This window comes from Tursiops truncatus, chromosome 4 (assembly GCF_011762595.2).
Source record: "Tursiops truncatus isolate mTurTru1 chromosome 4, mTurTru1.mat.Y, whole genome shotgun sequence".
Lineage (NCBI taxonomy): Eukaryota > Metazoa > Chordata > Mammalia > Artiodactyla > Delphinidae > Tursiops > Tursiops truncatus.
The window spans coordinates 75998614-76023841 of record NC_047037.1 but is presented as its reverse complement, the minus strand read 5'-3'; the positions used below and the strand labels follow the sequence as shown (position 1 = coordinate 76023841).

The following is a 25228-nucleotide window of genomic DNA, read 5'->3' as shown; positions in this document are numbered from 1 at the left end:
TGGTTTGCAGATTTCAGATTTCATTATTTAAATTCATAACTCGGCAGTCAACATTTATTGACAGTCTGTATTTGTAAAGCATAGGCTAAGCTGTGTAAAGAGGTAAAAAAATACACAAGCTGAATAGATAGAAGTTTATTTTTCTACCAAGAAACAGTCTAAAAGATAGTGGGCTGCTCCAGGCATGTAGAGAGCTCTGTTCCAGGGACCCAAGTTCCTTTTCTGTTGTTCTAACATCCCCTGGGGTGATATCCTTGTCCAAGTGGTCAAAGCTGGCTCATCGTCAGTGCTTTCATTGTAGCCCACAGGAAGGGGAAATAGGACATCCAGGGCAAGTGACTACGTCTTTAGGTGATGACTAGGAAGCTGTATGTATCAATTCTACTCACATCCCATTGGTACAGACTTAGTACATGGCGACATGTATCCGCAAGAGGAGCTGGAAATGTAGCTCAGCAGCCATGCCCCCAGTTAAAATGCAAGGATGCTTAAAAAAAAAAAGATATAGCTATCACAGCATAAACAGAAATAATGGTACAAGGCACTAAATTGGCACTAAATTAAGCAGTACTCCTCTGGGTAGGAAATCTCAGCTAGAAACAAGTACTTCCTGTTAGGAAGATTGTGGAAGTCTCATTTTTGCCATAGAATGTCATATTTGATTTCTTTTTGTAGAAGTGGGAGGATTTGTTCTCTGTCCCAGGTAACAAAGTTGGTTTGAAAGTAAATTTAAGAAATAACAACAAAAAATGCATGGATGCTATAACAAAAGAAAGGGAGAATGGATGTAAGGAGACAGTTAGTAGCCTCTGCTATCAAATGTCTCCATGTATCCAGGTACCCCCTCTTCCCATGCAAAAAACATATTCATCTTTCCTCAAAGGATAAGACCCACAGTCCAGTCCAGTTATTGTGTCCAACTCAAAATCCAGAGTCTCTGGCTTCTATCAGGTCTTTGTGGTTCTCTGGGAGTGACCCCTTTGATTGTTCTTTGTGATTTTGGCTTTATCCTCGGGAAGGCTCTTTTTTGGTCCATTCTTCTTAGTGAATACACCTGAAGTTGGAGGCTATGCCATTCTTAGGGGCTACACAGCTGTGGTGTTTCACTTTCTGCCTGATACTGATTTGGGGACCTCAGGATTACTTTAGGAATCAAGCATCTTAAAGCTTCATAGAACCGTTTTGCGGTGTCTTTGGTGATACACTTCCCTCAAACGTTTAGTAGGCTTCTCTATTTACATCCAGTGGGTTCATGTAAATGTAGCCACATCCAAAGATTTTTACTTATGGCTGTGTTTCTTACACCTGCTGAATCTCCTTTCCTTTACTCCTTCTGTGCTCAGCTCATCCCTTTTCCCTCAATTTCGTGGTGGCTACCAGGATGCCATCTGAAAAAAGGACTGGGTAGGAAAATAACACCTTTAATTTGATCTTTGCTGCTAGACAGGCTCTGAAATATGTTATTTCCTGCCATTTTAGGATACAGAAGCAACCTGAGCCTTCAAATTCCTGGATTCTCATTAAATTTGGATAGTAGGCCTTGGGCAGAGAGAAACTCTCTTAGCAGAGCTCTTGTCCCTTCCGTCTGTGCTTGCAAACCAGCTACCAATTGCCTGGCTCCATCTCTCTTGTAGTGCCATCCTAAAAGCGGCAAGGGGCAGGAAACAGAGTAGTGTTCTGATTTTTTTCCAGCCAGTTCCAGGTAATCATAAGCAGTGGTTTTGCTGCATCTCACAAGTCACCTGCCTTTTCAGCCTGCAGCCTAACCACTAAATCAGTGCCAACTATGTTATGCCTTTCTGAATGCAGAATCCTAATTCTGGAGCTAATTTCTCAATCAGGGAACAGTTAAGCTGTCATAGTGAGGAGTCTCAAAATATAATGGCTGAAACAAGATAGTATTTCTTTCTTACGTGATAGTCCAGAGTTGGCAGGTGGGCCAGGGCCTAGGCACCTCTGTTCTACAAAGGAACCTAAGTTCCCTCTATCTTGTTGCTTCCCTAGGGAGATGCCTTGGCAGGACAGTCCAGAGTGGATTTATCCACACTATAGTAACATTTCATCCCACAGGAAGAGGGAGAGGGAGACCAGGGAGAGCATTTTATCCTCAAGGAGGTGACCTTGAAATCCTCCCGCTCTCATCACATTGGCCCAGACTTGGTAACAAGACCCCACCTCACTGCAGGGGGAGCTTGGAAATGCAGACTGTAGCTCACCCCAGCACAGACTTGGGGTGCTCTGTAATTAAAAGGAAAATAGAGAGAATGGACACTGGGGGATAGTTTATTGTCTCTACCACAGGCAAACTGGCTGTTTAGGGGGAAAAGGTCAGTTTATATCCTCTTTTTATACCATGCATCAGAATAAATTCAGATGAATTAAATGGTTAAATATTTAGTTGGAAAACAATATATAGGAATATTTATCTGATCTCTACATAGGAATTTTTTTCTAAAGCATGAAAAACAGGAAAATTATAAAGAGAAAAATTGATCTGACCACTTACAAACTGTTGAGTGTACAAATTGTTAAGCTTAAAACAAAATTGGCCAACAGGAGAAAATATTTGTCAAAATAAGGGCAAGAACAGGTAAATAATACAAATAAATATATTAAGCACTCATTCAAAATAAGAAAAATTATAATATTCCAATGGGAAAAAAGACCAGTAGTCAGAAAAAGAAATGCAAATTAAAACAAGGAGATTCCTGGACTTCCCTGGTGGCGCAGTGGTTGAGAGTCTGCCTGCTAATGCAGGGGACACGGGTTCGTGCCCCGGTCCGGGAAGATCCCACATGCCGCAGAGCGGCTGGGCCCCTGAGCCATGGCCGCTGAGCCTGCGTGTCCGGAGCCTGTGCTCCGCAACGGGAGAGACCACAGCAGTGAGAGGACCGTGTACCGCAAAAAACCACACACACACAAAAAAAACAAGGAGATCCCTTTTGGCCTTACCAAGTGTGACAGACAGAATAATACCCCCATCCCCCAAAGATGTCCATGTTCTAATACCCGGAACCCGTGAATGTGTTCTGTTACATGGCAAAAGAGAACTACGATAGTAGGTGGAATTAAGTTTGCTAATCATCTGACCCTAAAATAGGGAGATTATCCTGCGTTATCCAGGTGGGCCCAGTGTAATCACAAAAGTCCTAAAAGGAGAGATAGAAGAGGAAGTCAGAGAGATGCAGTGTGAGAAGGACTCAAACCACTGTTGCTGGCTTTGAAGACAGAAGAGGGGGGCCAGGAGCCAAGGAATGCAGGTGGCTGCTAGAAGCTGGGAAAGACGAGGAAGCATATCCTTCTCTAGAGCCTCCAGGAAGGAACATAGCCATGCCACACCTTGAGTTTAGCTCAGTGAGACCCATGTTGGACTTCTGATTTACAGAAATGTAAGAGAATAAATGAGTGTTGTTTTAAAGCCACTAAGTTTGTGGTAATTTGTTATAACAGCAATAGAAAACTAACACACCAATTTTGTGTGTATGTGTGTAATTTTTATTTTTCTATTAAACATTTTTTTAAAATTTTTTTCTTTATTTTTAGGTGAGTATTTTTTAAATAGTGGTATTCAATGCTTGGTGAGGCAGGCACTGTTGACCACTACTGATGGGACTGTAAATTGCTACAGGCTCTTCTGAAATACAACTTTGGAGTATATTTCATAAGATCTAAAATGTTCATACCCTCTGACTTATCGACCCTAAGGAAATAATTTGGAAATGGCAAATATTTTTATACAAAGGTTATCACAACACCATTATTAATATTAAAAAATAAGTAACAAACATTAGGAAAATGTTAAATGAGTTTTTGAACATCTGTATGATAGACTATCAGTGGAGCTATTAACAATTATGATATAAAGAATGAAATGAGAAATGCTTATTATACACTATAAAGTTAAAATGATTTAGTGCATAAAACTGTATATTCAATTTGATATCTATGATTACCTGTGCCTGCCTTGATTGAGAGATGCATTGGAAAAAAAAACTGAAAGAAAAAAAGACTGAAAAATCAAAATATTAGGAATGGTTATATGAGTTACTGAATCATTGAATTTATGGACTTTTTCTTCTCTATGCACTTCTTTTCTACTACGAGTATATATATAAAATACTTTTAAACTAAGAGGACAAAATAAAAGTTATGAGACAAAAAAAACGTTATGAGACAAAATGGGGGGGAGGTAGGTCTCTCTCAGACCAGGACTAAGTCCATTTTTCTCCCGAGCTTTGCTGAGAGATTATCGTATTTGGCCTTAATAAAAATCCTGTGAGATAAAGTACGTTTGGGGAAATTGAAATGAAAGAGAATAAGTGATTCACCAAAGATTATACAGTTAATAAATTTAGATAAGTCTAGAAGCTGAGTCTTTTGATATCTAACCCAATATTCTTTTCACTGTGTTTTTTAATGAACTTTCTGTAACTGTACTTGATATGTTATTATTATAAGCTTCTTTAGGCCAAGACTGTAGTTCTTATCTTTATATTCCTTTTAGTGTCTGCTGTAGGTGCCTTGACCATAGTAGATATGCAGTAGATATTTTTAATTGGATCATAATTGGCCAAAATTATTAAAGGGTACAAAAGGGAAATAGATTTTCATAAAAGAAAACTGAGGCTATGGTAAAAATCTTTAGAAAGCTCATTCCTTTTCACCATTTCAGTCTGTTTCTCCCTTCCTAACTTCCTTTTTCCTGTAATTAATTCACAGCATCTCTGACCCTTTTTATTGCCTTTTTGGGCTAAATAAAGGAAAACTACTTCTAGCACTTTAGACCATTTTCAATATCCAGGAAATCCTGTAACACATGAGTTTATTCTCATGCAGGATGATTAGGAATGGGGAATTGGGAGAAAGCTTGTGAACCATTGGCATATTGAGTGTTAGAGATAAGTATTCTTATTCTAAATCATTTCTCATTAAAAATACATAGAATTTAAGTTAAGAATGCTGGATTTACACTGAGGAAATACCTGCTCAGTTTCTAAAAAGCCAACTCGCTAATGTTATCCCCAGTGCTAGTCATAATAAAGGTTTATAAAGTACATCTCTGCATAGAATAAAAATATGCCAGCCCATGCACCGCCACAAAGAGTAACGCCTACTCACCACAACTAGAGAAAGCCCATGTGCAGCAACAAAGACCCAATGCAGCCATAAATAAATAAATAAATAAATAGCTAATAAGAACCTGCTGTATTAAAAAAAATTAAACTTAAAAAAAAAGGGGGCTTCCCTGGTGGCTCAGTGGTTGAGAGTCCGCCTGCCGATACAGGGGACATGGGTTCGTGCCCCGGTCCGGGAGGATCACACGGGCTGCAGAGCGGCTGGGCCCGTGAGCCATAGCCGCTGGACCTGTGCGTCTGGAGCCTGTGCTCCGCAGCGGGAGAGGCCACAACAGTGAGAGGCCCGCATACTGCAAAAAAAAAAAAAAAAAATTTGTGGACTGGTGAAATCACATTTAATTTTGATTTCTAGTCCTGGCTTAGCCATTAGCTAGTTATATGACTTTGAAACTCCCCTCACAAATAATTTTTGAAGAAAAGAAAGTTATAAATAAGTTATAAAATAAGTGTGATTTTAAATGTATTATTAGCTTTTCTGGAACTCGGTTTTCCTATAAAATCAAGAGGGTGGGTTATCTAGCTGAGGTTTGAAGTTTCTTCCAACTATAAAAATTCAAATTCTAAAATATCGTATTATTTTAAGTAGAAAATAATTTAAGAATCATGGGTATTTGTTCCAGAATGTCAGGAAGCAAAAGGTTGGGATACCAGAATATCATTAAATACAAGCTAAAATGTCAAGTACATGAAAACACATGAACTTACAGGTCTTCAGTTTGAACTTTAGCTATTGGCATTTGTTTGAAAAGCTATAGTATATTGAATAATAAGAAAAGGAATGCAGCTGTGCAGAAATGCCACACTACGTGCCCCTGAGCCTTGGCCTCTCCATGGGCAGGGGCAGCAATTGAGGGCTGAGGTGCCCAGGGCCGTGGCAGATGTGGCCAGGCCATGCTAGGTGTCCTCATGCCTGCCGTGGGCCAGCCAGCCTCAGCAGTACCGACACTGGTGGGCCGCTCCCACTTCCTAGTCTCTACCATCTGGTTCTGCTGATGCTGGAAAAACTCCCAAAGCTCTGATCTAATCTTCTTCTCAGCCCACAAGGGAAATTCCCCTATTTTCCACCTGGCCTGTGGGGACAGTGTAAACTAGGCCTCAGAAGTAGGCAGAAGCTACATAAGGAGAAAAAAAAGGGACAAAGAAAAAAGACCCAAGGGAGAAGGGAAGAAAAGGAAGTTGGGTGGGGAGGGGGAGACAAGGAGAGGGAGTCAATTAAGGGACCAGTGAGAGGAGACTGGGATGAAGGAGAGCAGTACCCCTGCGCCTTGGCACGTCTGTCAGGGCTTGACCTGCGAAGGTCAGGACACCTGCAGTCTCCTAACTGTGAATATACGAGTATACCCATCTTCATCAGGCATGAAGTTTCAGGCAAGGAAGCAAGAGTTAGACCCCTTGAATTAACTAGTCAGCTTCCAGAGAGCTCCCTTTCTGCTACAGAGCTTTTTGCCCAGGAGACAAAACTACGTCCTCATGCTGCTAACTTCTGCCTGCCCTCCCCGGGTGCACTGTGCTGGAGACAGTGCTAAAGCCTTGGCCTCGCTCTAACCACTCTCATTTTCTTTTTCTAAAAGTTTTGTTTCCCAAATATTAATCACCTTGTTTTTTGTATTGCTGAATAGAAGCTTTTTAAAATTTACAAGTGGAACTGATGTGATGTATGTGGTGGAACTTTGTGAGGTTTGTACAACACAGGTTAGTTGTGTATTTCGGTGACCCCACTTCCCTGTACTTGGATCCTGGAGAGCATCCACACTGCCTTCGCACCCTGGGAGGCACTCTGGGGAGTTTAGAAACCGTGGTCCTTACCCACAAGGAACTTAACTGCTACTTGCAAAACAAAACTGAAGCATGTAATCATGACAGAAAAATTAACGTTAAGTTATGTAATCTACTTCACTTAACGGAAGGTTGTGAATCACACCTCTTTTGTTGTTCTGTGTTGTTGTTTTTTTGTTTTTTTAAATTTTTACATCCTTATTGGAGTATAATTGCTTTACAATGGTGTGTTAGTTTCTGCTTTATAACAAAGTGAATCAGTTATACATAGGTTCCCATATCTCCTCCCTCTTGCGTCTCCCTCGCTCCCACCCTCCCTATCCCACCCCTCCAGGTGGTCACAAAGCACCGAGCTGATCTCCCTGTGCTATGCAGCTGCTTCCCACTAGCTATCTATTTTACGTTTGGTAGTGTATATATGTCCATGTTGTTTTTAACAGTCAGCCCAGATCAATCGGTATGAGTTTCTGAAAGCCAGCTTCCTTCAGGAGTGCTTCAAAAGCATTAGGACAATCACAACAAGTTGCATTTATCTTTCAGCATGTGAAGGCAGAGAGACTTTTAAGTTCAGACTGTTCATGTAAGCTGGGTGTTTTTCCTTTTCATACTGTCAAGTTCATATACCTAATTTTTGTTCTGGCATCTGTTTTTAACAATTAGAATGAATAGTCTAATTGTAAATTTCCATTTTCTCATGTATCCAACTTCCATCCTCAGCAGTCTCCTGAAACTGCTTCTGCTCAGATCATGCAAGACCTCCTTGTTGCCGAATCCAGTGGTTACATTTCAGTTAAACCCTCTTTCTGTTTGATCTGAAATTATTGGTACCTCACTTTCATCTTCTCTAAACCCTTCTCTCCTTAGTTACTATGACACCAGGTTTTCCTGTTTTATTTTTTTTCTGCCTCTATAATTACTCCTTCTCAATTGTCTTTCTAGACTCCTCTTCCCCTGACTATTTAAATGATGGTATTCTCCAGAGTTTGTTCCCCAAACCCAATGTATATCTCTCATCTCAGACCTCTTTCCTTAGCTTGCAACCTGTAGCCAACCACTTATTGGACATTTCTACAGTTATGGGTACCCCCCTTTATATCCAGTCATTCACTTAACTATATCTATTATACCACCTTAACAGCCCTCCAAACCATCCCTCCTCTGTACCTCACTGTTGTTGCCAGTAGTGCCACCTGGTCCTTGTCCTGGACTCCATGCCTAAGAGTGTTCCACTCTGGTTTTCCTTCAGTTTTGCCATTCCTTATGGGGTGAGGAGTCTGTAGAGCCGAAGAGATGTGTCTGCCCTGCCCATCACCACTTTCAAGCTACACAAGACCCCAGCAATCCCTGCAACATACCTCTTTCCCAGGTCTGTTCTTCCAAGAGTGAACTGCATCCCTGGGGTGTGCTCCCTAGGCCCAAGGGGTAGCTAAGGGGCAGGTGTTTGGAAGGGGATAGATGGAGCTTGGATGGAGTTGGACCTTAAGGTTCATGTGCATGTATGTGAAGCCCCTGATGTTATAGATCAGAACCAGAGGTCAGAGGAGAAGGAGGGTGTGCAGGGACCTCTACTAGTACTCTTGTCCCAGGCCCCACAAGCTTAGGCCTAATTATTGCCTTATTTTTCTTTATATTCCTGATAGAGTACTTGTAGGTTACTCTTCAACTACTCTACTTAAAAAGCTTTAGCTTTTTAATTTTATATTCCCATGTACCCATGGCTATCACAGTGCCTACCCAATACACAGTGAATACTCAGTACCTCTTTGTTAAATGAATTAAATAATACAACTTGTATTGAACCATTTATAATTATTTCCTCTCCTTAATTGTCATTTTAAAGAATTTACGGTAATGTTTGTATGATTTTATTATGTCTTAGGGCCAGTACTTTTCCAGAAAAAAAAAAACCTCTGCATTACTATTAAATGGGAAAACAAGATTTTATATATATAACTGAATTATTTTTAAATATATTTTTACAAACAAGTTAATTTCATAAAATAGGGTAAGTTTTCTTTCCCCCAAGGCTTTTTTTTTTTTTAACATCTTTATTGGAGTATAATTGCTTTACAATGGTGTGTTAGTTTCTGCTTTATAACAAAGTGAATCAGTTATACATATACATATGTTCCCATATCTCCTCCCTCTTGCGTCTCCCTCCCTCCCACCCTCCCTATCCCACCCATCCAGGTGGTTACAAAGCACCGAGCTGATCTCCCTATGCTATGCGGCTGCTTCCCACTAGCTATCTATTTTACATTTGGTGGTGTATATGTGTCCATGCCACTGTCTCACTTTGTCCCAGCTTACCCTTCCCCCTCCCCGTGTCCTCAAGTCTATTCTCTAGTAGGTCTGCATCTTTATTCCTGTCTTGCCCCTAGGTTCTTCATGACTTTTTTTTTTTTTAGATTCCATATATATGTGTTAGCATACGGTATTTGTTTTTCTCTTGCTGACTTACTTCACTCTGTATGACAGACTCTAGGTCCATCCACCTCACTACAAATAACTCAGTTTCGTTTCTTTTTATGGCTGAGTAATATTCCATTGGATATATGTGCCACATCTTCTTTATCCATTCATCTGTTGATGGACACTTAGGTTGCTTCCATCTCCTGGCTGTTGTCACTAGAGCTGCAATAAACACTGTGGTACATGACTCTTTTTGAATTATGGTTTTCTCAGGGTATATGCCCAGTAGTGGGATTGCTGGGTCATATGGTAGTTCTTTTTTTTTTTAATTTTTTTTTTTGTAGTTCTACTTTTAGTTTTTTAAGGAACCTCCATACCGTTCTCCATAGTGGCTGTATCAATTTACATTCCCACCAACAGTGCAAGAGGGTACCCTTTTCTCCACACCCTCTCCAGCATTTATTGTTTGTAGATATTTTGATGATGGCCATTCTGACTGGTGTGAGGTGATACCTCATTGTAGTTTTGCATTTGCATTTCTCTAATGATTAATGATGTTGAGCATCCTTTCATGTGTTTGTTGGCAATCTGTATATCTTCTTTGGAGAAATGTCTATTTAGGTCTTCTGACCATTTTTGGATTGGGTTGTTTGTTTTTTTTGATATTGAGCTGCTTGTAAATTTTGGAGATTAATCCTTTGTCAGTTGCTTCACTTGCAAATATTTTCTCCCATTCAGACTATACTACAAATCTACAGTAATCAAGACAGTATGGTACTGGCACAAAAACAGAAATATCGATCAATGGAACAGGATAGAAAGCCCAGAGATAAACCCACGCACATATGGTCACCTTATTTTTGATAAAGGAGGCAAGAATATACAATGGAGAAAAGACAGCCTCTTTAATAAGTGGTGCTGGGAAAACTGGACAGCTACATGTAAAAGAATGAAATTAGAACACTCCCTAACACCATACACAAAAATAAACTCAAAATGGATTAAAGACCTAAATGTAAGGCCAGACACTATCAAACTCTTAGAGGAAAACATAGGCAGACCACTCTATGACATAAATCACAGCAAGATCCTTTATGACCCACCTCCTAGAGAAATGGAAATAAAATCAAAAATAAACAAATGGGACCTAATGAAACTTAAAAGCTTTTGTACAGCAAAGGAGAACATAAACAAGATGAAAAATAGGGTAAGTTAATGGTAGGTGACGGAAACCAGTGTCAGGCAAACATGAAAATCTTTATATTACAGATTGGTGTTATGCCATGGTTACCAGACGGCAGTGCTTATAACCACTTAGTAAGTGTCAGGCCCTGAGGGACTCTAAGATATAGGTGCAAGAAGGAGCAGAACTAAGATCTGGAAAATTTAAAGATTCTGGGAAGAGCAGGCACCGGATTTCCCTGCCAGGTTTCCCATGAATTCAGAGGGTAACTCAAAATCCTGTAGGTCCCAGTTCTCCTACTGAGCTCATTTATGAGGAGTGCATTTATTTATGATGACTTTAATGCAAAAAAGCACTTATTTAAATTAGAATAATTTTGAAACGCCAAAACAGCTTGTTTTTCCCTATGATTTTTCACTTTGATAATTCATGTTTTAGGTTGGCCTTCCAAGTTCGGTGACCTTTTAGACTTAGTAGCCATCTGTAATGTCCCTAGTGCTATACGTGCTCTGGATATTTACTTTAGCAGGTATACATGTTATAGTGAGAAATATTCTGATCTGAGAATTGAGTAAACTGGACTTGGATGATCCTTACCTTATCTCAAGCTCACATGTTCTATGACTTATGTTTGCTCCTTGGAAAATAGTCTATTCGTGATTTCACTGAGAAGTAGCAAAGAGTTAAGCCATGGCAATGATTTGAGTTTTATACCTTAGTTTTCAGGATTCATACTGTTTTATCAAGGTTTTTTTTTTTTAATAGGTCGTTTCTTCCATGTTCTCCTTCTACGCTTAACATTTTTAGGCATAATAAATCTTACTCATTCCAACCCTTCTCCTTCTAGATGAGATGAGTCTTTCAGGAATACCTCATTAAAGGTGTTAAATGTCAAAGCAGTTACCTTTATGAGCCGTCATGTGTCGTTTGATTATTGTACCATCACGAGTCATGATTAAAACCACTTAATGACAGTGTTTCAAGAATACTTCTATGGTGAAATTTCTGTACGACAGCTGGGGACCCTCTGGCATTTGGAGGAGGTATTTGGTTTATAAGCAGTTTCACTGTGTTTGTCATCTAGAAAATACTTCCCCCTTACGCAAGAAAAATTTTAAATGTCTTTGGTTTTCTTAATTTAGTAATATTAATGACGCTTGAAGCCATTTTGCCTTCGAATAACTTTTCCAACATATACAAAGATTTGAGCAGATGTAATTCACATATTTCACTTCCCACTCACTTATGCTTCTACGTTAGGGCCCTACCTCTCCTCACATGCCTGTTTATTATTTCCTTGTACATTTGAAAAACTTTTTCTAAGTAGCTTAAGGTGGTAGTTGTTAAAAAGAGGATTTGGCACCCACATGGTGACTGAAAAGCAAAAGGAACAGAAAGAAAAAGTAGTTAGTATCATGTGTATGTCACATACACTGTTCCTTCCCTTTCCTCTACCTCCAAGGTAGAAGAGGTTGACTCACTTCCCATTCTTGTCTGCCACCGCTTACCCCCTTGGTGTCCATACGTTTGTTCTCTACTTCTGTGTCTCTATTTCTGCCCTGCAAACCGGTTCATCTGTACCATTTTTCTAGGTTCCCCATTCTTGTCCGTGCTTTTTGGACTTCTGGCTTCTTTTCTCCTTCAAGGCTACTCTTGAATGTGAATGTATATTTTGGGGGTGGAGGAAGAAATGTGGGAAAAGGGTTTTCACGTTCCGTGTTCAGCAGGGAACAGGATAGAGCACTGAATAGAATAGTGAGGAAGGATGAGCAAGAGAACAACTGGAATGGAAGCAAGAAACTACTTTTCACTAACCCTTACAATTAAAGTCATGGTCAGAGGATTGGGACTGGAAGGGACCTAGTGATCTGTGATTATAGTACCTTAACCTAACAAATGCTCGAGGCATGAATATTCAATTTAAACTAATCTCATCATTTTAGAGGAGAAGGGATGGAATCCTACAAAGACATATTACCCAGGGCCATTCAACTAGTTAGGTGCAGACTAGATCCTCTGATTCCTCTTCCATTAGAAGATTCTGTAATGATTACTTTCTTTTTTGTATTTCCATCACCTGGCACAGAGTAGGTGTGGAATGTTGAGCTCAGCGAACTGTGTTATTTGTAGGGCTGGCGGCACTTACTAGGTCTCTGTGAGTGGCAGTCTAATAGACTATGGATTTGGGAGTCAAACCTGGGTCTAAATCTTAGCTTGCCTGTTAGCACTTGGGCAAGTTTCTTTATCTTTCCAAGCCAAAGCTTTCATATCTCAATAAATGGGGATAATAATAGCTTCCACATAGTGTTGTGATAACAAATGAAACAAGTTATTGGAAGTATTTAGTTTGGAATGTGACACAAATCAGAGGCTTTGGTAAATATTTGTGAAATGAATAAGGGGTGACTATTGCTGTATTTTATCTCCCTCACAGAGAGTCACCATACTTTGCATTTCAGGTGTGTCGTAGTCTTTACAGATATGTATTCTTATTGCCATAGTTAACTGCAGTGTGGCTAACTTCTCTTTGTCTAGAAGATTCCTGTCTCAGCTACCTCACAGCCTTTTAATTTGTTTGATTGCAGACTAATCCATGCAGGACAGCTGTTAAATGGATTGGCAGGTCCGACTGTAATGAACGCAGCTCCATTCCTCTCCACAACGTGGTTCTCTGCAGACGAGCGGGCCACTGCCACAGCTATTGCATCAATGCTCAGTTATCTTGGGGGAGCATGTGCATTTTTAGTTGGACCACTTGTTGTTCCAGCTCCCAATGGGACGGCGCCTCTTCTTGCTTCAGAGAATAGCAGGGCCCACATTAAAGATCGCATAGAGACTGTATTATATGCAGGTATTTTGAAGTTTATTTTCTTCCTGTTATGTTTTGTCTTTTATCCCCATCATCTTCACTCTACTTTTTGTATACCAGACCACTTCTTATGAAGTAGAGGACTAATCCATACATATTCATACATGTGCTTTCTTTTCATGTAATGTGGAGATGCCTATTTAAAACTGACCCTTTCTTGGAAGTTATGAAGTTTAAAATGTATTATTGCTACATGTAAGGTTATTTCTTAACTTTGCTCTTCCTGTCCATACAGTTAAGCACTGTGGTGTATTTTCTAGGTACCAGTATAAAAAGCTGAACATCATGATCCACGATAAATATTTGTTAAGCATCTGTTGGTAGGTGTTAAGCCCATTGTCTCCCTTGCAGTTTCCCTGTCATTGGCCGTGTTCTCTCACCTTATAAACCGGTATCACCCATGATTTATCCTTTTCATTTCCTACTCTCTGTATGTTTAGTCTATTCATAAGGGACGTTGATCTTTTCAAAATATTCTCCTGGGTCCTTTCTCTTTATTTCTAGAGTCAAGCCCTAGTCCACTCTTAGATCTCCTTAAATATATCCCCTCTGGGGCTTCCCTGGTGGCGCAGTGGTTGAGAGTCCACCTGCCGAGGCAGGGGACGCGGGTTCGTGCCCCAGTCCGGGAAGATCCCACATGCTGTGGAGCGGCTGGGCCTGTGAGCCATGGCCGCTGAGCCTGCGCGTCCGGAGCCTGTGCTCCACAACGGGAGAGGCCACAACAGTGAGAGGCCCGCGTACCACAAAAAAAAAAAAAAAATATATATATATATATATATATATATCCTCTCTCTCCATGTGCCTGTTTATTATTTCCTTCTGCATTCAGAAAACTTTTTATAAGTGTTTACTATATATCAAGGACCTTGCTAAGCACTGGGATTTGGTAAGATCACTGATGAGATCATTATAATACAAATAAGGATATACAGAGCTTAGAAGGCCTAATTGACTTGGCTTTGGGGAGAAGTTGAGGAGTCAGGGAAGGCTTGACTGAATGTTCAAGTGGATTAAGGTTCCTTATAGAAGGAACAGCAAGTGAGAAGGCAGAGAAGGTATGAGAGAGCTCAGTATGTCCAGGGAACTGCACGTAATTTGCTGTGACTAGAGTGGTGTAAATATGTGTTTGGGTGTAGGTAGCAAGTGGCAGAAAATGAGACTGGAAAGATAAAGGACCAGATTATGATGTACTTCATATTAGTTCATGTATTTACTTATTAATTTAACAAATATATTTTGAACTCCTATGTATCTGTCAGTGTGCTAGGCACTGAAGTAAACATGGTTCCTGACCAGACAGAACTTACAGTGTCCCAAAGGATACAGACAAACAGTTGTAAAACAGGGTGGTAAGGGCTATAACCAAAGATCTACAGTTGCTTTGAGAGCTCAGAGGAGAAGCACCTAACCAGATTTTGGTGGTCAAGTAGAGCTTCCTGGAGTTGCACCATCTAAGTTGGAACCTGATGGATGAGAGTTACCTAACTATAATGGGCAGAAGGAAGAATACATTAGAAAGACAGAGAGAACCATGGAGGAGAAGCCCAGTAATGGCGGGGAGAGCCTGCTGCATTCAAGCAACTGAAAACCCAGAGTAGCTTAGATCTGGTGAGAGTGGTGATAGATGAAGCCAGAGGGGTAAGCCATACCACACAAGCCTTCTAAGCAGAAGTAAAGGGTTTGAAGTTCATCATGTTGTAGGCAAAGGCCACACTCTGGAGAATTTTACACTAGAGAGTTCTATAATGGAATTTACATTTCAAAACATCGGCCTGGCCAAAAAGTTCATTTGGGTTTTTCTGGAACATGGAGAAACCCAAACGAATATTTTGGCCAACCCAGTAGGATTTGGAGGGAAGAAAAGTGAAATTAGAGGTGGTGGCAGTAAATAAAGCATTTAACCCCCTGTATACAGCTCACTCCTTTTCTTTTCTTTTGTTTTATTTTGGGGACCCAATGTTATTGCAGAATGCGCAGGAAATTTGGTATTTTCTGCTTACATTACTCTTCAGTCTCCCACTTTATTATATAGGAAAAGGCATGACTTTTTAAAAAAATTTAATTTCATTTATTTTTTTATACAGCAGGTTCTTATTAGTCATCCATTTTATACACATCAGTGTATACATGTCAATCCCAATATCGCAATTCATCACACCCACCCCCCGTGCCACCGCTTACCCCCCTTGGTGTCCATACGTTTGTTCTCTACTTCTGTGTCTCTATTTCTGCCCTGCAAACCGGTTCATCTGTACCATTTTTCTAGGTTCCACATATATGCGTTAATATATGATATTTGTTCTTCTCTTTCTGACTTACTTCACTCTGTATGACAGTCTCTAGATCCATCCACATCTCAACAAATGACCCAATTTCGTTCCTTTTTATGGCTGAGTAATATTCCATTGTATATATGTACCACATCTTCTTAATCCATTCGTCTGTCGATGGGCATTTAGGTTGCTTCCATGACCTGGCTATTGTAACTAGTGCTGCAGGGAACATTGGGGTGCATGTGTCTTTTTGAATTATGGTTTTATTTGGGTATATGCCCAGTAGTAGGATTGCTGGGTCATATGGTCTAAAAACTACTTTTAGTTTTTAAGGAACCTCCATCCTGTTCTCCATAGTGGCTGTATCAATTTACATTCCCACCAACTGTGCAAGAGGGTTCCTTTTCCCCACACCCACTCCAGAATTTGTTGTTTGTAGATTTTCTGATGATGCCTATTCTAATCCGTGTGAGGTGATACCTCATTGTAGTTTTGATTTGCATTTCTCTAATAATTAGCGATGTTGAGCAGCTTTTCATGTGCTCCTTGGCCATCTGTATGTCTTCTTTGGAGAAATGTCTATTTAGATCTTCTGCCCATTTTTGGATTGGGTTGTTTGTTTTTTTACTATTGAGCTGCATGAGCTGTTTATAAATTTTGGAGATTAATCCTTTGTCCATTGATTCGTTTGCAAATATTTTCTCCCATTCTGAGGGTTGTCTTTTCGTCTTTTTTATGGTTTCCTTTGCTGTGCAAAAGCTTTTAAGTTTCATTAGGTCCCATTTTTTATTTTTGTTTTTATTTCTATTACTCTAGGAGTTGGATCAAAAAAGATGTTGCTGTGAGTTATGTCAAAGAGTGTTCTTCCTATGTTTTGCTTTAAGAGTTTTATAGTTTCTAGTCTTACATTTAGGTCTTTAATCCATTTTGAGTTTATTTTTGTGTATGGTGTTAGGGAGTGTTCTAATTTCATTCTTTTACCTGTAGCTGTCCAGTTTTCCCAGCACCACTTATTGAAGAGGCTGTCTTTTCTCCATTGTATATCCTTGCCTCCTTTGTCATAGATTAGGTGACCATAGGTGCGTGGGTTTATCTCTGGGCTTTCTATCTTGTTCCATTGATCTATGTTTCTGTTTTTGTGCCAGTACCATATTGTCTTGATTACTGTAGCCTTGTAATATAGTCTGAAGTCAGGGAGTCTGATTCCTCCAGCTCCGTATCTTTCCCTCAAGACTGCTTTGGCTATTCGGGGTCTTTTGTGTTTCCATACAAATTTTAAGATTTGTTTTTCTAGTTCTGTAAAAAATGCCATTGGTAATTTGACAAGGATTGCATTGAATCTGTAGATTGCTTTGTGTAGTGTAGTCATTTTCACAATATTGATTCTTCCAATCCAAGAACATGGTATATCTCTCCAACTGTTTGTATCACCTTTAATTTCTTTCATCAGTGTCTTATAGTTTTCTGCATACAGGTCTTTTGTCTCCCTAGGTAGGTTTATTCCTAGGTATTTTATTCTTTTTGTTGCAGTGGTAAATGGCAGTGTTTCCTTAATTTCTCTTTCAGATTTTTCATCATTAGTGTATAGGAATGCAAGAGATTTCTGTGCATTAATTTTGTATCCTGCAACTTTACCATATTCATTGATTGGCCCTAGTAGTTTTCTGGTGGCATCTTTAGGATTCTCTGTGTATACTATCATGTCATCTGCAAACAGTGACAGTTTGACTTCTTCTTTTCCAGTTTGTATTCCTTTTATTTCTTTTTCCTCTCTGATTGCCATGGCTAGGACTTCCAAAACTATGTTGAATAATAGTGGTGAGAGTGGACATCCTTATCTTGTTCCTGATATTAAAGGAAATGCTTTCAGTTTTTCACCATTGAGAATGATGTTTGCTGTGGGTTTGTCATATATGGCCTTTACTATGTTGAAGTAGGTTCCCTCTGTGCCCACTTTCTGGACAGTTTTTTTTTTTTTTTTTTTTTTTTTTTTTGCGGTACGCGGGCCTCTCACTGTTGTGGCCTCTCCCGTTGCAGAGCACAGGCTCTGGACGCGCAGGCTCAGCGGCCATGGCTCACAGGCCCAGCCGCTCCGCGACATGTGGGATCTTCCCAGACCGGGGCACGAACCTGTGTCCCCTGCATCGGCAGGCGGACTCTCAACCACTGCACCACCAGGGAAGCCCTCTGGAGAGTTTTTATCATAAATGGGTGTTGAATTTTGTCAAAAGCTTTTTCTGCATCTATTGAAATGATAATATGGTTTTTATTCTTCAATTTGTTAATATGGTGTATCACACTGATTTGCTTATATTGAAGAATCCTTGCATCCCTGGGATAAATCCCACTTGATCATGGTGTATGATCCTTTTAATGTGTTGTTGGATTCTGTTTGCTAGTATTTTGTTGAGAATTTTTGCATCTATATTCATCAGTGATACTGGTGTGTCATTTTCTTTTTTTGTAGTATCTTTGTCTGGTTTTGGTATCAGGGTGATGGTGGCCTCATAGAATTAGTTTGGGAATGTTCCTTCCTCTGCAATTTTTTGGAAGAATTTGAGAAGGATGGGTGTTAGCTCTTCTCTAAATGTTTGATAGAATTCACCTGTGAAGCCATCTGGTCCTGGACTTTTGTTTGTTGGAAGATTTTTAATCACAGTTGCAATTTCATTACTTGTGATTGGTCTGTTCATAGTTTCTGTTTCTTCCTTGTTCAGTATTGGAAGGTTATACCATTCTAAGAATTTGTCCATTTCTTCCAGGTTGTCCATTTTATTGGCATAGAGTTTATTGGCATAGTAGTCTCTTAGGATGCTTTGTATTTCTGTGGTGTCTGTTGTAACTTCTCCTTCTTCACTTCTAATTTTATTGATTTGAGTCCTCTCCCTCTTTTTCTTGATGAGTCTGGCTAAAGGTTTATCAATTTTGTTTATCTTCTCAAAGAACCAGCGTTTAGTTTTATTGATCTTTGCTATTGTTTTCTTTGTTTCTATTTCATTTATTTCTGCTCTGATCTTTATGATTTCTTTCCTTCTGCTAACTTTGGGTTTTGTTCGTTCTTCTTTCTCTAGTTCCTCTAGGTGTAATGTGAGATTATTTGAGATTTTTCTTGTCTCTTGAGGTAGACTTGTATAGCTATAAACTTCCCTCTTAGAACTGCTTTTGCTGCATCCCATAGGTTTTGGATCGTCGTGTTTTCATTGTCATTTGTCTCTAGGTATTTTTTGATTTCCTCTTTGATTTCTTCAGTGATCTCTTGGTTATTTAGTAATGTATTGTTTAACATCCATGTGTTTTGTGTTTTTTACGTTTTTTTCCCTGTAATTCATTTCTAATATCATAGTGTTGTGGTCAGAAAAGATGCTTGATATGATTTCAATTTTCTTAAGTTTACTGAGGCTTGATTTGTGACCCAAGATGTGATCTATCCTGGAGAATGTTCCATGCGCACTTAAGAAGAAAGTGTAATCTGCTGTTTTTGGATGGAATGTCCTATAAATATCAATTAAATCTACATGGTCTGTTGTGTCATTTAAAGCTTGTGTTTCCTTATTAATTTTTCTGTTTGGATGATCTGTCCATTGGTGTTAGTGAGGTGTTAAAGTCCCCCACCTTTATTGTGTTTCTGTCAATTTCCTCTTTTATAGCTGTTAGCAGTTGCCTTATGTATTGAGGTGCTCCTATGTTGGGTGCATATATATTTATAATTGTTATATCTTCTTCTTGGATTGATCCCTTGATCATTATGCAGTGTCCTTCCTTGTCTCTTGTAACATTCTTTTTTTTTAAGTCTATTTTATCTGATATGAGTATTGCTACTCCAGCTTTCTTTTGATTTCCATTCGAATGGAATATCTTTTTCCATCCCCTCACTTTCAGTCTGTATATGTCCCTAGGTCTGAAGTGGGTCTCTTGTAGGCAGCATATATATGGGTCTTGTTTTTGTATCCATTCAGCAAGCCTGTGTCTTTTGGTTGGAGCATCTAATCCATTCACGTTTAAGGTAATTATCGATATGTATGTTCCTGTTACCATTTTCTTAATTGTTTTGGGTTTGTTTTAGTAGGTCCTTTTCTCCTCTTGTGTTTCCCACTTAGAGCAGTTCCTTTAGCATTTGTTGTAGAGCTGGTTTGGTGGTGCTGAAGTCTCTTAGCTTTTGCTTGTCTGTAAAGCTTTTGATTTCTCCATCGAATCTGAATGAGATCCTTGCTGGGTAGAGTAATCTTGGTTGTAGGTTCTTCCCTTTCATCACTTTAAGTATATTATGCCACTCTCTTCTGGTTTGTAGAGTTTCTGCTGAGAAATCAGCTGTTAACCTTATGGGAGTTCCCTTGTAATTTGTCATTTTTCCCTTGCTGCTTTCAATAATTTTTCTTTGTCTTTAACTTTTGCCAATTTGATTACTGTGTGTCTCGGTGTGTATCTCCTTGGGTTTATCCTGTTGGGGCTCTCTGCGCTTCCTGGACTTGAGTGGCTATTTCTTTTCCCATGTTAGCGAAGTTTTCGACTATAATCTCTTCAAATATTTTCTCAGGTCCTTTCTCTCTCTCTTCTCCTTCTGGGACCCCTATAATGCAAATGTTGTTGTGTTTAATGTTGTCCCAGAGGTCTGTTAGGCTGTCTTCATTTCTTTTCATTCTTTTTTCTTTATTCTGTTCTGCAGCAGTGAATTCCACCATGCTCTCTTCCAGGTCACTTATCCGTTCTTCTGCGTCAGTTATTCTGCTGTTGATTCCTTGTATAGTTTTCATTTCAGTTGTTCTATTGTTCATCTCTGTTTGTTTGTTCTTTAATTCTTTTAGGTGCTTGTTCTGTAATTCTTCTAGGTCTTTGTTCAACATTCCTTGCATCTTCTCGATCTTTGCTTCCATTCTTTTTCCGAGGTCCTGGATCATCTTCACTATCATTCTGAAATCTTTTTCTGGAAGGTTGCCTATCTCCACTTCATTTAGTTGTTTTTCTGGGGTTTTATCTTGTTCTTTCATCTGGTACATAGCCCTCTGCCTTTTCATCTTGTCTATCTTTCTGTGAATGTGGTTTTTTTCTTCCACAGGCTGCAGGATTGTAGTTCTTCTTACTTCTGCTCGACAGCTCACTCCTTTTAAAGAAAGAAGTTGAAATGTAAAAGTAACTAAGTAAATAAAACTGAAAGTAGGTAAAACATAAATTTTATTTAAATTAAAATTTATAAATATATATATATTTATAATTTATATAAATAAATATATATAAATTTTATATATAAATTTGTTATACCATTCTTTTTATTGAAAGCTTAAGAAATCATTATATCTTTTAAATGACTGGATTTTAGGCATTATTAGGCATGTATTAATGCTCTACATCCTCTGCCTTATGGTTCCCATGCAGTCAAGCAGAAACCCCTACTCAAAGCTTCCAGCTATTGCTTCAGTGCTTTTGTATTTTCCAGTTTGCCTCCCTGAGATAATGTCCCATGACCCTTCATTCCATTAAAAAATATTTTGCTTAGAATCATGATCTTAAGAGATTAATGACTCTTAAACTAAAATTATTTCAGACAAAGACGTCATAAGTAAACTTTTGACCAATATATATAGGCCCACAGGTTCTCAACAAAATACTAGCAAACCAAATCCAGTAAAATAATAAGGATTATACACCACCAGCAAATGGGATTTATTCCTGGAATGCAATTTGGTTTAACGTTCAAACTTCAGCTAATGTAATATGTTAAATCAATAGAATGAAGGAGAAAAACTATGTGATCATCTTAACAGATGAAAAACAAAAGCATTTGGGAAATCCAGTACCATTTCAAGATAAAAGCACCCAACAGATTAGAAATAGACAGGAGCTCCCTCAACCTAATAATATTACGGCATCTACAAGAAACCCATAGATAATATCATATTTAATGGTCAAAGACTGAATGCATCCCCTTCTGAGATCAGGAACAAGACAAGGGTGTCCACTCTTGCCATGTCTACTTAACATTGTGTTGGAGATTCTAACCAGGATGACTGAGTAAGAAAAATAAGTAAAAGGCATCTATATCAGAAAGAAGGATGTAAAGCTATCTCTTGAAAATGACGTGATCTTGAATATAGAAAATCCTCTGTAAGCTAGAATAAAACTATTAGATCTAAAAAAACAAGTTTTAGGGTGCAAGATTAATATATAAAAATCAACTGTATTTCTACACATTTGCAATGAACAATCCAAACATGTAATTAGGAAAACAGTGCATTTGCAATAGCCTCAAAAAGAATAAAATATTTAGGAATAAAATTAACAATATAAGTGTAAAACTTGCACTCTGAAGACTATAGAGCACTATTGAAAGAAACTAAAGAAGACCTAAAGAAATGGAAAGACATCCTGTTCATGTATTAGAAGTTTTAATATTATGAAGGTGATAATACTCCCCACATTTATCTACAAATTCAGTGCAATCTCAATTAATATTCAGCTGCCTTTGTTGCAGAAATTGGCAAGCTGATCTTAAAATCTGTATGGAAATGCAAGGGACTCAGAATAGCCAAAACAACCTTAAAAAGGAACAAAGTTGGAGAACTCACAATTTCCAGTTTCAAAGCTTACTACAAAGCTACACTGATCAAGACAGCATGGTACTGGCATAATGATAGACATATAAATCAACAAAAGTGAGATTCCAAAAAATAAACCATTACATTTATAGTCAATTGACTTTTGACAACAGTGACAAGACAATTCAATGGGGAAAGGATAGGCTTTTCAACAAGTGGTATTGGAATAACTGGATATGCACATGCAAAAGAATCAATTTGAATCCCTTCCTTACCCCATACATAAAAATTAATTCAAAATAGGTCATAAACCTAAATGTGAGAACTAAAACTATATAAACTCTTAGAAGAAAACATAGGAGTAAACCTTCATGACCTTGGGTTAGGCGAAGCCTTTTTATAAAGGATAAATGGCACAAATGGCAAAAGAAAAATAGAAAACTAGGATTTCATTAAAATTAAAATCTTGTGCTTCAAAATACACCATCAACAAAGTGAAAAGACAACCCATAGAATGGGAGAAAATAATTGCAAATCATATATCTGATAAGGAACTTGTATCCAGAATATTTTTTTTAATTCTTACAATTCAACAACAAAAAGACAAACAATTCAATTAAAAGATGGGCAAAGGACTCTGTTAGAGATTTCTCCAAAGAAGATACACAAATGGCGAAAAAGCACATGAAAAGTTGCTCATTGTCATTATTCATTAGGGTAATGTAAATCAAAACCATAATGAGTTAAACTGCAACCCAGTAGGGTGACTATAATCAATAAAATGGAAGATAACAAGTGTTGATGAGAAACTGGAGAAATCGGAACCCTCGTACTTTGCCGGTAGTAATATAAAATGATACAGCCTCTTTGGAAACAGGTTGGCAGTTCCTCAAAATGTTAAACATAGATTACCATATGACCCACCAATTCCATTTCCAGGTATATGCCTAAGTGAGATGAAAACATACATCCATGCAGAAATTTGCACGCAAATATTTGTAGTAGCATTATTCATAATAGCCCCAAAGTAGAAACAATCTAAATGTCTGTTAACTAAGTGTATTTAAAAATGTGGTATATCCATTCAGTGGAATATTATTTGGCAAAAAATAAAGTATTGCTCCAACATGGGTGAATCTTGAAAACATTAAGTTAAAGAAGCCAGTCACAAAAGACTACATATTATATGATTCCATTTATTAGAAATGTCCATAGTACTCAAATCCATAGAGATTGAAAGCAGATTAATGGTTGCCTGGGCTAGGAAATTTGTGGAGTAATGGATACAGAGTTTCTTTGGGGGATGATGAAAAAATTTTTTAATTGTGGTGATGGTTGTAAAATTCATTGAATTACGCACTTTAATGTGTGAATTATATGTCACACGAATTATATCTCAGTGAAGCTGTTTACAAAAATGCCAGTAGTAAGATGGGCAAAGAATACAAACAAGGCAATCACAGAAGAAATACAAATGGCCAATAAGCATATGGAAGATGCTCATTCATTGTTACGAATAATTAAAAGGACTGTAAATGAAAGCAATTCATTTACTTCTTGTTGTTCCTCAGATTGTCAAAGAATAAAGACATTATCTGTGGTTAAGTGTCTTATAGAAATATTGTACCTTTTGCTAAGAATATAGCCCTAGAATTAGAATTATCCTACTGAAAGGATCTCTAGAAATCACTTAATCCGTTTCCTTTATTGGCCCAGAAAGAGTAAGGGATTCATTCAATTTATAAGTTAATTAATGGCATGGATACGTCTATACTCCAAGGCTTCCTGACTTTTCTACTAGAGTCATGCTTTTCTACTAAATTGGGCACAGTTAAAAGCTGGAGTTTCCATGTGCCAGAACTCTGGAGGGAATGATCAGGACTCCTAGGAACCTTTCCTTCTGTAATGGTGCCAAACTAAGATTGTTCAGATGTTCATTTTACTTCTGATTGTTTAAGAGCCTACATTAGCTAGTCTTGTGTTTGTTAAATTTTGCTGTCTCCTGGTTTCTTTCTTTCTTTTTTGGATGCTTTCCTGTTTTGTTCCGATTTCCCATGTAGCCTATAAATTGAGTCTGTCCTACACAGTGCATCAGAATATCCTGTCATTGGTCAAACAAACCTTCTCCTATTCTGTTCTTAGCAGTTTTCTATTATATTCTTTACTTCTTAGGACCATGCTTATTAGACAGTCATCCTAGACCTGTTTAAAGATCTCTGTTATAGATAGTACTGTTGGTTTTTAATGTGTTTCCTCCAGAGTAACATTTGTTTACTGCCTCAGTCCTCTTTCTGTGTAGTGTACTATACCATAAGTCTACCATACTTATTTCCTTATGACTTCTTACCTGCTAAAAGTTACATTTTTATGTATCAGTCTTTCTCACAATACTGAGCTATTTTGGCTAGGCAAGTAGTATATTTTGCTTATCTTTATATATCTAAAGCTTCAATGATGCGCAATAAATATTTGTTAGATAGATACTTGAGATACTGAACTTTTTGTGTTGTCTGATTAACATTTTACTTTTTTTTTTCAGAGTTTGGAGTTGTCTGCTTACTATTTTCTGCAACTCTAGCTTATTTCCCACCACGACCTCCTCTTCCTCCCAGTGTTGCTGCAGCTAGCCAGCGGCTGAGTTATCGGCGGAGCTTTTGTAGATTATTAAGGTAAATATACTTAAAATCACTTACTGGTTTTGACTAGCACCTTGAAGATAATTCCACATTTCTCTAAGATAATTTAAGATAGTAGTTTTTCAACAACCTACTAATCAGGTTGTAAATAATTGATAAAATATTGGTTAAATATTTTAGAGAGATTTCTTATCAGAAATCTATCTTTAAAAATTGCCCAGGACAGGAATAAAGATGCAGATGTAGAGAATGGACTTGAGGACACCGGGAGGGGGAAGGATAAGCTAGGATGAAGTGAGAGAGTGGCACTAACATATATACGGTACCAAATGTAAAATAGATAGCTAGTGGGAAGCAGCTGCATAGCACAGGGAGATCAGCTTGGTGCTTTGTGTCCCCGTAGAGGGGTGGGAT

At 38.4% G+C, this 25228-nt stretch overlaps 1 protein-coding gene across 3 annotated transcripts in view; it reads left to right on the top strand.

Moving 5' to 3' along the window:
• Nucleotides 1-25228, top strand: part of SLC49A4 (solute carrier family 49 member 4) — a 101879-nt gene that overhangs the window by 16765 nt on the left and 59886 nt on the right. For all 3 annotated transcript variants that reach the window (XM_019922791.3, XM_019922793.3, XM_073804172.1), the window contains exons 3-4: nt 13092-13357; nt 24718-24847. In XM_019922791.3, the coding sequence (XP_019778350.1) occupies nt 13092-13357; nt 24718-24847 (396 nt within the window). The remainder of the gene's footprint in view (nt 1-13091; nt 13358-24717; nt 24848-25228) is intronic.